The sequence below is a fragment of the Suncus etruscus genome, chromosome 17 (assembly GCF_024139225.1).
Source record: "Suncus etruscus isolate mSunEtr1 chromosome 17, mSunEtr1.pri.cur, whole genome shotgun sequence".
NCBI lineage: Eukaryota > Metazoa > Chordata > Mammalia > Eulipotyphla > Soricidae > Suncus > Suncus etruscus.
In genome coordinates, this window is record NC_064864.1 from 32,384,816 (window position 1) to 32,397,176 (window position 12,361).

The following is a 12,361-nucleotide window of genomic DNA, read 5'->3' on the forward strand; positions in this document are numbered from 1 at the left end:
ACACCAAAACTTTCCAGTTCCCCACAACACAGTATCTATCCCAGGCAGAAATTTTCTCAGGCTTCTCTGCACCAGGGAATGAAATTAGGTTTTTATTTTCACGGATTGAAAAGCATGCTGACAAGGAACCTGAAAATAAGACCCCTGCAACTAATCCATGTCACTGCCAGTTACATACAGAGCACACATAGGTACAGAGTATGTGTGCCTCTTGTAGAATATCCTGCATATTTTTTATCTATTTCAGTCTTCCTTTACATGTTATTTTCTGACTTGTTTTTTATTCTTTCACTTACTAATGTATATAAAGTCTATCTCTGTAGCAGTATACAGAGCTAATTGATTTATTTTATTACTGTTGGGCAGACACATACTGGACAAATATACTGCAGTTTTAATTGGCCAGTCCCTATTAGAGAACACTTAAACTTACTCTAAGCTTTTACTATTGAAAGAAGTACAGATAAGATAAGAAATAAAAACACATATTCCATATCTGTCTTAAACACAAGGGTATCTATTTCTCTAAATCTTAGAATGCCATATGCATTTATAATGATTTTTTTTATTTTAATAGTGCCTTCCAATAGCCCTGTGCCAATTTATACTCAATTCCTCACAAATGGTTTTATACTTACCAGGGAACACAAAACCAAGTTTTCTTTGAACTAGATTTAATCTGCCTTTCTTTGCTTTGGGGCAAGTTGGAGTCCAGCACAGTCAACAGTGTTGGGTTGAAGCAATGTAAATGATTTATGGCTGCTCCATCTTTATGGGCCTTTCCTAGTATAATCATATCAGAGTAAACCGCAGTCTCGAACCAGCCTCCCCACCTGTGGACTGTAAACACTAAAAGGGACTATACAGTTGGAAACAAACAAATGAACATTAACAAAAAAAAAGTAACAATAAGTAAAACTAGTATTGGGTTGGTCCCTAGATTGTAATGATACAGACTTAAAGTTTGGGAACATTGGGATGGTAGATCTGAGCACCCTTCACCCCGTTCTCAAGTGCCCAAGCTCAGTGAAGTCCCAGTACCTTGGGTCAGCTGCCATGAGTGATGTGTTTGACCTGTTTCCCCCACAGTTCTTTGTCTTGGATGTTGTCATTAATTTCCGCCGTCTCAGTGAGGGGGATCTGTTCACTCAGTTGAGAAAGATAGTCAAAATGGCTTCCAACGAGGATGAACGCTTGCCTCCAATCGGCCTGCTGACGTCCGACGGGAGGAGCGAGTGGGCTGAGGCCAGGACGGTCCTCATGAAAGGTTAGCCTCAGTGCCCAGTGCATCTCCACGCTCATCTCATCCTCATGCCCACTGGCTTTCTTTCTTGTAGACTGGGCACCATGGCCTCATCCACATTGTCCATAGCATGGGAGCTCAGGCCTTTCTCCAACGCAGGCCACTCCAACATGACAATTTAATGTCAAGTTCCCTTGAAATTGAAGCCCTGTAAAACAATATCATTGCTTCCTTGGGGAACTGATTTGCATGGAAGCCTGGGGGAGAGAAGGGTTGGGCCTAGAGGGAGGCTGGGTGCAATGAAGCTATTGTATTTTACCGGTGGGTAGGTTGGTATCCTTTTGAGGAGTCTAAGTTGCTGAGAGATCTGTCAGATAGGGAGTGGGGAGGTAACCTACCTTGGGAATATAATTGCTACTTACTTTGAGCAATTTTTCAAGTCCTTTTTTGTTTTGTCTTGTTTTGTTTTTGTGTGTGTGTTTGCTTTAATTTTGGACTACACCTAGCAGTACTCAGGGATTAATTCTGGCTTTGAGCTCATGAATTACTTCTGACAGTACTCAGGGATGCCAGGAATCAAACCCACATCAGTCACATGCAAAGCAAATGCCTTACCCACTGCTCTGGCTCTTTTTAAATCTTTAGGTTCAACCCTCTGACTGGCTACATGTCTTATGAAATTTTTAAGCAATCACAATAATACTCTTATTTTGTTGTTGTTGTTGTTGTTGTTATTGTTTTGGGGCCACACCTGGATGTGCTCAGGAATTGCTCCTGGATCTGCACTCAGAAATTGCTCCTGGCTCAGGGGACCATATGGGATGCCAAGGATCAAACCCGGGTTTGTCCCAGGTCAGCTGCTTGCAAGGCAAATGCCCTGCCACTGTGCTATCTCTCCAGCCTGTCCTAAATATTTTAAATCATCCTTCCAGACACTGCTTAAATCTCAGGAACTGGAAAGAGGCTACCTTGCTTGCATGTATTATACATTTTGTGCTGTGGGACTGAACTTCTGTGAGTTTTCTCAGATCTGTCTTAGCCACTTTCATTCTGCCAGAGGATAAAACTCCCTTCAAGCTCCTTGAGGGTCTTTAAGCTGATGACATGGTGTAGGACCTGGAGATCAGAATGGTAGATAAAGCCCAATGAAAACGACAGCTCCAGAGGAAGAGCAAAAGGGGAAGACTCAAATATTCAAATGCATGACCATGTGAGATTGACCTATGGCAGGGACAGAGGCAACAATTGCCATGCCAGTGTTCCATGACTGCTGGGAGGGGAGGGAGCCCTGCCTCTTAAAAAGCTTTTCAAAGCTTCATGGAAAAGGATACGAATATAGCCCAGCCCTATGACAGGAGTAAGAGGGGTAGGAGGGAGATGGGCTGACTGCAGGCATCTCAGCAGGGATATGGGTGCTCTGCTCCTGTCCCAAGCATACAGCAGCCTGGTTGGCACTAATGGAATCCTGACAGCTGACCTGGAGAATGGATAGGTGGTGAATGCTAACAGGTTTGGCCTTTCCTGGTCTCCCTAGGAATTTCTACCTCAGGGCTGGTTGGCTTCCTGCCTAGTCTTGGACTCAGATCAAGTGTCAACCCCTCTGCCACTCCTTGAACATCCTTCTCTCCCACCAACATTTTCAGTTACCTGTCCTCTCTTCTTACCTCAATTGCTGTTTCACTCTATTTTTTTTACTCTTTTTCACAGATGAGAGACATCAGCTCTCATCTGTTTCATTCCTATGAATTATCTGCCTCTCCCTCTTCCAGTCCTCGGGTTTTACAGAAATTAGTCTGATCTTTGGTTTAACTTCTGAATCTGCTGAGCCAACAAATCATACTTGTTAAATAAAAGAACAAAGTTTTCAATATTAGGACAGTTCAAAATGTAGTTATTTCTTGAGAATGTATGAGGGAAATGCAGAGCCTGTTTAGAGTACAGGCGGGGGTCGGGTGGGGAGGAGGGAGATTTGGGACATGGGTGATGGGAATGTTACACTGGTGATGGGTGGTGTTCCTTTTATTACTGAAACCCAAACACAATCATGTATGTAATCAAGGTGTTTAAATAAAACAAACAAACAAAAAAAAAAGAAAGAAAAAAAAAGAACAAAGTTTTCCAAGAATAAAGGTTCCCAATAATTGACTGGTATTTCCTACTCACCAATGAGTTATTCTTTAATTTTATTATTAGGAAGCTGCAGAATGCTTGCTCCTAAGTCTGCACAGGACTGCACAGGCCATAGGAACGTGTGAGCACTGGTCTGTTCTCACAGATATAACAGCCCAGTGGCAGCATTCAGAATTTATCTTTTGAAAGGTAGTTAATTCCCTCAGGAGACTGTGGTGTAATCAAATCCCACTCTACTTGCCTCCAGGGATAGAGGCAGGCATCAAAATAATTGCCTCTGCTTCCACTGTCATTTGGACTTTATTAGCAGGCCAGGCCCAGACCACCTCCCTGCAGGACTGGCTGAAATGCCTTAAGGTCTAAGTGATTGGGCTGCACAAATTGGAATTAATTTGTTAATGGCACTTGATCTGGCTTTCTGAATGGAAGTGCTGTTTCTGAAGAAAGTGTGACAGAAAGGAGGGGACTTATGAGACTTCCCTTTGGAGAGCTGATTAATCCAGTTAGCACTGACCATGTTGTCTGCATGGCAGGAAACCAATCCTTCATAGGGCACTTCTATTTGGAGCAACCCCTTGCCACCAAAGGGAAACTATTTAGGAAAGGATTTCAATGTAAATGCTAAATGTTATGCTTCTTTGGGTTATGTGTCTTTAGTGAGGATGAAAGACATGGACAGGATGTTGAGTTTATTTCAAAGCAGAGCAACGGAAGAAAACAAAAAGTGAGACTGATTCACTTTAAACCAAAGATCAGACTAATGATTTTCAGTTTTAGCAATTGAGTTCCATTCATTGGGGTTCAGGACTCAGTCTAAAGAAGTGACTGAAGAAATGAGGACTCCTTTCTATGGATGGTACATTTAGGATACCCTGATTCATTTAAATAGAGATGTCAAGTTAGATCTATGTGTCTAGAGCTCAAGGGAGAGGCTAGTACAAAGATATAAATCTGGGAGCTATCAGCTTATAAGTGATATTTAAAGCCAGGGACCTGGATGAGATCATCTAGAAACAGAAGAATAGGTCCTTGGAGGTCAAACAGAGCAAGAAGCAAAGGGATTTAGAAAGGACAAGCTGAAAGAAAAATAGGATATGAGTCATAAAAATCAAGAGATACAGGGTAAATGGCCAACAACATGGAAATGATGCTGAGAGTTTAAGTATGTCAAAGAGACTCTGGACTTGGCAACTCTGTCATGAGTGCCCTTCACAAAGGTCAAGATGGAGTAGTAGGAAGAAGTACTTGGATGAAGTAATAGTAATAGGTGGCTGTATGCAGATAGAAGTGACTCAAAAGCAAAATGAAATATTTGATGAGACTATCAATGAGAAGAATTAGCGAGTATGTAGACCTCTTTAAGACATTTTGTTATTAAATGGAAGAGAACAATGGGGGTGGTTTCTGCAAGAGGGTGGATGGAGGTCAAGAGAAGTATTTTCATGGGGCCGGTGAGGTGGCACTAGAAGTAAGGTGTCTGCCTTGCAAGTGCTAGCCAAGGAAGGACCACGGTTCGATCTCCCGGCATCCCATATATGGTCCCCCCAAGCCAGGGGCAATTTCTGAGCACTTAGCCAGGAGTAACCCCTGAGCATCAAACAAGTGTGGACAAAAAAAAAACAAACAAAAAAACCCCAAACAAACAAACAAAAAAAGAAGTGTTTTCAGTAGGAGAGGCAAGTGTATGATTGTATGTAGATCAGTGCATGACAATAACCCAGTGGACAAAATTCTTTTTTTGGGTGGAGGTTTGAGCCATACTTGATGGTGTTCAGGGGTTATTTCTGAATCTGTATTTAGGAATCCCTCCTCAGAAATCACTATTGACCAACTTAGAGAACCATATGGGATGAGAGGAATCAAGCCCAAGTCAGCTATATGCAAGACAAACCACCTTACCTGCTGTGCTATCACTCTGGTCCTTGAACAAAATTCTTACTGAGAGAAGAGATAGCAGAGATTCTTGTTGAAGAGATAGAAAGAGAGAGAGAAAACCTAGAAAATAAGAGGACTTTAGTGGGTATAAGCAAACAGACAAACAGAAATATGTGCCCAGGTCCATGAAGCCTTTATTGTGATGAGAGAGCATAATATGATGCCATACTTCTTCTGGTCTCAGATCCACAACAGAACCAGGTGCTGAGGCGGATGGGATACTAAGGTAAATGTATATTTTTGCATTGAGCTCATTGAGTTTAGAATAATACACACATTTGGGGTAATACATAGTTGCATTGTACATAATTATCATGTTATATACAATGATAATTCTTCAATTCCCCCAATGCTAACATTTAGCTTATTGGGTTCAGGCAAAAGAATGTAGGTCAGTAGATCAGCCAAGGTGAATATAACAGAGAAAGGCAAATGTATGGCAATAAATAAGATGTTGCAATCTAAACTGAGTGAGATTTGTTGGTCAGCTTGGGCTACTATAATATCATGCCATGAAGTGTATGATTTAAATGAAAGAAATATAGTTTCTCATGATTATGAGATTAAGGTGTTGGAAGGATTGGTTGAGTTTATTTTGATAGTCCTTTTCTTGGTTTGTGGGTGACTGGCCATCTTCTTCCTTTGTCTTCTCATGGTTTTCTTCCATTCTAATTTCTTCTACTTATAAGGATTCTGGTTGTATTGGATTAATGCCACCTTCATAAGGTCAGTTTATCTTTAATGTCTCTAAAGACCACATTTCCAAATACTGTAGCCTGATTCGGAAGTCCTGGGAGTTTGGATTTCAGCTGTGGAATTAGGGGTGAACACAGTTTAGGATGAAAGTAAAGGACAAATGTGGCGAATAGATAGAGGAAATAGGTGTGAGATTGGGAGCAGACAATGAATTTTGAATGAGACATATTTCAGGGGGAGTAACAGAGATTATTTTGTTAGTTTTTGTTGACTTTTGGTTTCAGGGCATACCTGAGTGTGTGCTCAGGGTTTACTCTTGGGCCTGTGCTCAGGGATCTCTCCTGGAAAAATCTCAGGAGACTCCATGTAGTACTAGGAATCAAAACTGGATCAAAACTACACAAAGGCAAGTCTTTACCTGCAGTACTATCTCTATGGCCCCCCAGTAACAAAGATGTAAACCAGAAAGTCAAGAATGTGGTTCTAAGGGCCGGAGAGGTGGTGCTAGAGGCAAGCATCTGCCTTGCAAGCGCTAGCCAAGGAAGGACCCCGGTTCGATCCCCCGACGTCCCAAATGGTCCCCCCAAGCCAGGGGCAATTTCTGAGTGCTTAGCCAGGAGTTACCCCTGAGCATCAAACGGGTGTGGCCCCAAAAACAAACAAACAAACAAAAATGAATGTGGTTCTAAGTAGAGGATGCTTGATACTGTGCCCTCAAAGGGGTAGTCTTATTCTGGTAATGATAAAGACCCTGAGATATGTTGTGAGTATGGTTGCTAATAGTGAGAGGTAGAGGACCTGAGAGAAGAGAAGACTGCAGGTATTTTTCTTATGTATTCTCAAACTACTGGACTGATTATGGGAGTAATGTTGGGAAGAAAGCCAGGAGCTCATCTCTTCATAAGTGAGGCACTGTAAGGAGATTCATGGAGCATGTAGCAAGGGGAATATTGCAAATGGGGTAGGAAGAGATTAACAGAAATAGGAATCACAGAGGGGGTTGGAGCCATAGCATAGAAGGTAGGATGTTTGCCTTGCATGTGACCAACCCAGGTTTGAGTTTTGGCATCCCATATGGTCCCCAAGTCTGCCAGTAGTTAATTTCTGAGTGTTGAGTCAGGAGTTACCCATAAGTACCACAAGGTGTGGCGCTCAAACCAAAACAACAACAACAAAAAGAAGTATTTAGAAGTGAGAATTAGGAGAAAGGAAGTGAGCTATCTATATGATATGGCTCCCAGCATTCATGAATGTGAAGAAAAGCAAGTTCTTCACAAGTAAATTGACTCTTGGGCAGGATCAGGGATGTGAATTGTGGACATGCCACTCTCCATCTTAGTAAGAAAGGGGTAGAAACGGTGTCAGAAGAGGTTAATGATACAAGAGAAGGTAATTCTCATTAGACACTGTAAAAATTAAAGAAGAAAGGAGAGGGTAAGGGCTAAGTTCACACAGGGAACACTGGAGTGTCAAGGCATAAGAGCGAGAATGAGACCCAGGAACAATAATAATTTCTCAAAAGTTGCTCCAAACCCTTACCTTCTGAGAAGCTGCCCCCTTTTTACTATGGTTGTGAGGTTGGCGTAGGGGAATGGTCTTTATGTTTTAGAGAATTATCCTAGTTCTAGAAGTATCTTAGAGAACTAAACACCCTAGAATGGGTTTGATTTTCCTGGGCATCTCAAAGAACACTCCAGCTCTCCGTTCTGCTTCCTAGAACCTGCACAGAAAAGGATATCCTTGGTCTTGGGACTAGACAGATACTATATGTATAGAGGTTCTATCCAAATTATATCCTCTTATCCAGCTGGAGGTCTGGACTGAGAAGCTTGAATTCAGGCAAAATCTTCCTAAAAGGTTAACTTTCCTCTGTGAGCAGAGAATGCCTTATCCTCTGTCATGGAATTGAAAGGGTAAAGGTCACTGAGAACCTTTAACTACCACACTTTAGCCATGAACCCTGCTGTGTGCAGCCACATTCATGCACTTCTCTACCCTCCAGCTTCTCACCCTAAATGCAGCAAACACAATGTGTGATAAGCATTCCAACTGCCATCCTTATTAGTTGTCTGATTATCAAAGAGCAATGCTAACTCCTATGGAGAGGGTTCTAGGACTGGAGATTGGAATGAGAATCATTGCCAGGACCAGAATGGACAGATTAAGGCAAAAGAATGTCACCGAGAGGAGTGTTATAAGGATTGAAAAGCCTTACTCCTCTCCCTCTTGTAACCCAGGAAGGCTTTTAATGCCAAAAGGCACTAACTTCCTCCATCCTCAGGAGGAACTTAAGGCTAAATCCAAATGAGTTGAGGTCAGTTTGATCAGATAAGCCTCAGCCATCAGCATCCTCTAAAAATCTCCTTTGGGGTTGGAATAATAAATAGCACAGTGGGTAGAGACCAGGGCTCGATCTGGCAGTCCATATGGTCCTGAACCTGCCAGGAGTGATTTCTTTTTTCTTTTTTTGGTTTTTGGGCCACACCCAGTAGTGCTCAGGGGTTACTCCTGGCTGTCTGCTCAGAAATAGCTCCTGGCAGGCACGAGGGACCATATGGGACACCGGGATTTGAACCAACCACCTTTGGTCCTGGATCGGCTGCTGTGCTATTTCTCCGGGCCCACCAGGAGTGATTTCTGAGGGCAGAGCCAAGAGTAACTCTTTATTTTTTTTTTGGTTTTTTTTTGTTTTGTTTTGGTTTGGTTTGGTTTGGTTTTTGGGTCACACTCGGCAGTGCTCAGGGGTTACTCCTGGCTGTCTGCTCAGAAATAGCTCCTGGCAGGCACGAGGGACCATATGGGACACCGGGATTCGAACCAACCACCTTTGGTCCTGGATCGGCTGCCGCTGTGCTATCTCTCTGGGCCCCAGGAGTAACTCTTTTTTTTTTTTTTTTTTTTTTTTTTTTTTAAGCATTGCCGGTGTAGCAAAAAAAGAGAAGGGAAAAAAAATTCCTTTAAAATCAAAGGGGCAGGGAGGAGATAACTCAGAGAGTTCATGCTCATGTTTTGCATGCAGGACCTTAACTTCAGAGTCCAGCACTGCATGGTATCTTGATTACTGCTGGCAGTAACCTCTGAACACCACCAGATATGACCCCCAAACCAAAGCTAAAAAAACAAAATCAACAAAGATTCCTGAGTCACATTGATTTTTATAGTGAGATGGGGTGAGATCCAGTAATCTGTATCATTATTTTTACTTTTAATTAATTTAATGTTTTTCTTTCTTTCTCTAGAGATTTTTTTGGTAGCTACTCTCAATTCTGCACTTGAGGTTTTCTTTCCGGGGAGCTTAGTGTATCACCTGGTGTCAGGAATTAAACTCAGGCCTCCAGTCTGCAGAATATGTACTCAGTCCACTGGGCTATCCTCTGACTCTAGAATTCTGTCTTTACTTAAGACCTTTTCATGTGCAGCCAAAATAGGTATTAAGTAGCTACTGTCTATGGCTGTCCTCTTTGTCCTGTTATGTGCTGGATGCTTCTCATCCCTGTGGCTATAAATGAGATGAGGTCCACTTCTGAGGTGGAGACTTCTTTCCCACTATCTCTTCCTCCAATCAAGGTGGTTTTCAACCTGGGGATAATTATTGAGCTGTGGCCATCAGTGGCACAAACAGACGCAGTGATACCAAAGCATGAAATCTAGCAAGGCCTGGCATGCAGGAGCTGGGTGGGGTGGGGTGGTGGTATTTGGGACCTCAGAATCCTTTATATATCCTTACAGGGCATTCCCTCCTTGCTAGCTAGCTAAGAAACTGTGGCCTCCTTGAACCCAGGAGAGGTCAACACCGTTATCCTGGCTGGGAAATTTAATTAGACATTCGGCCCTGAGTCTGGAAGACTACAGCGCTTGTCAATTTGTTTGAAAAGAATGGCCAGCTCTGAGAGCTGCCCCTCCTTCCACCTCCCACTGTTCTCTAGCTTTCCTGGGTGCTGCTGTGGAGATCTTTGGAACAGACTTTGGAGGCAGATGCTTACCATTGACACAGTCCCGTAAATATTTATCCCCAACAGCCAATTAAAGCTGAGCCACTGCGTTCAAGAAGGGAACTGACAGAAGGCAGCTACGGCTGCGGAAGTCTTGGTCATGGTTTACCAGAAAGAACCATTTGGGGTGGGGCTTTTTGCTATTTAAATATTGTCATCTAGAGCCAGGCATGTCGGTTGATTTTAAAACCAATTACACATTAGCAATAACAGCCTCTGATTTAATTGGCACAGAAATACCTCCTGGGAATCTCGAAGCTGAATGTTACTTGCTTTCTCTGGGATGAGGGTGGAGGCTCGCTCAGCCAGGGCCTCCTGTCTACAGGAAAGCATGAAAGCTGTTATGGTTGAGAGCAGGCAGCTCACAAGGCAAACTATCCAGGGCAGGAAGGCAGTGCTTGGCTAGCTCCATCCTCTTCCCAGGATGCCGAGTTCATAGGGTAGGACTTAGGCTGTTTTTAGATAGAGGGGATGCAGAGGGATCTTAGAACAGGTGGTCTGGTGCCTGGCATTCAACTAAATGGCAACTCATTAGATTTGGGGAAACACTCTGGGGATGCTTTGCTCCAGGCTCACATCCTCTCTAGAAATATCTGGCAAGCTGAAAATGACACCTACCAAATGGCTATGTTCCTGTGCTCCGTGACCAGTCATGGCCTTGAACTAAATGGCTTCTATTTCCTCCCATTAACCCCTCACCTTTATGAATTGGTATTGTTTAGCTGCCCAGGCTCCCTACCTTTCATGAGTTTTGTATGCACAGGCTTCAGACCAGTACTCTCAATCATATTGCCCTCCCTGTGGGTACCTGGAATATGAAAACTTAATAAATGGGAGACCATGGCATGAGAATAGAGGTCCAGAGGTAGGATGGAGCTGGAGAATGAGGGTACACAAGAAGAAAATAATGTCAAAAGGCTCATGGTCAGAACAATGTAAGGAAACACTACTTTCAACAACCATCTTTCATTTTTCACTGGCTGCCAGAATCTCAGTTTTCACTATTCATTTTGTGGACAGCACAGTATTTTGAAGGCAGCTGGTAGACATTTTTGTTTTGTTTCTTTTTAATCTCCTGTCTTTCTCCCCTCACCAACCTTACTTTATTTCTGAAAGGATAGTTGCTTTTAATATCTGCCTTGTGAAAAGGAGAGTTACAACCCTTTGAATTCTTTTTTTAAATTGGATTAAATTTATAGGGAATAATTATAGAAGTGCATGGAATTATTAGAAATAATATTACCTAGGGCTGGAGAGGTAGGGCATTTGCCTTGCATGTAGAAGGATGGTGGTTCGAACCCCAGCATCCCATATGGTCCCCCCGAGCCTGCCAGGAGTGATTTTTGAGCGTAGAGCCAGGAGTAACCCCTCAGTGCTGCCGGGTGTGACCCCCTCCCAAAAAACAAAAAACAAACAAACAAAAAAGAAATAATATTACCTGCTACCATATTTGGTACATTGCAAGTACCTGTATCTTGCAAAACTGTACTACAGATACTGGAGAGATGGCTTAAATGGTAGAATGGTAAGCTTAACTGCTTAGCATGTATATGGCCCTGAATTCCATTTTTAATACCACATAGACAACCCCAACTTCCTCCAGATATGACCTGGTCCCTGTCATTGCCCTATATGTGTTATAGGACCACAGGTATAGCCCTACAAAAATTAAAATAAATTTGAGGCTGGAGCAGTGGCACAAGCGGTAAGGCATCTCTGCCTTGCCCCTGCTAGCCTAGGACTGACTTCGGTTTGATACCCCTACGGACCCATATGGTCCCCCAAGGCAGGAGTGATTTCTGAGCACATAGTCAGGAGTAACCCGAGCGTCACTGGGTGTGGCCCAAAAACAAACAAAAATTTAAAAACTGTGTTATAATATCACAATTAGGATGTTGACACTAATACAGTCAAAATTCAGAGTGTTTCAGTCGCAAGGGTCCCTCATGTTGAATTTTATAGCCACAGCTACCTCTCTCCTAACTCAGATCTCCTTTCTCACGCTCAGTCACTAATCTGGTATTCATTGCTGTCACAATATTGTTTCAAGAATGTTATATAGAGGCTGGAGAGACAGTACAGTGAGTGCATAAGGCACCTTGTATATGGTTGGTCTGAGTTTGATCCCCAACACCCTGTTTGGTGCCTGGAGCTTGCCAAGAGTGATCCCGAAGCCCAGAGCCAGGAATAAGGCCTGAGCACAGCCAGGTGTAGTTCAAAAATGTTAAATAAATGAAACCAAACAGTATGTAACCTTTGAGATTAGTTTTTTTTATATTTAGCATAATTTTCTGGAGATTCATTCAAGCTGCTGCAATCAATAGCTCATTCTTTTTTTATGTATTCCTTGGTATGGATATATCAA

General features: G+C 42.7%; 1 protein-coding gene across 1 annotated transcript in view; it reads left to right on the forward strand.

Annotated features, from left to right (window-relative positions):
- The window catches only part of CHAT (choline O-acetyltransferase), a 56,243-nt gene that overhangs the window by 9,946 nt on the left and 33,936 nt on the right, over positions 1-12,361 (forward strand). The window contains exon 6 of the mRNA XM_049790774.1: positions 1,090-1,267. Within this exon, the coding sequence (XP_049646731.1) occupies positions 1,090-1,267 (178 nt within the window). The remainder of the gene's footprint in view (positions 1-1,089; positions 1,268-12,361) is intronic.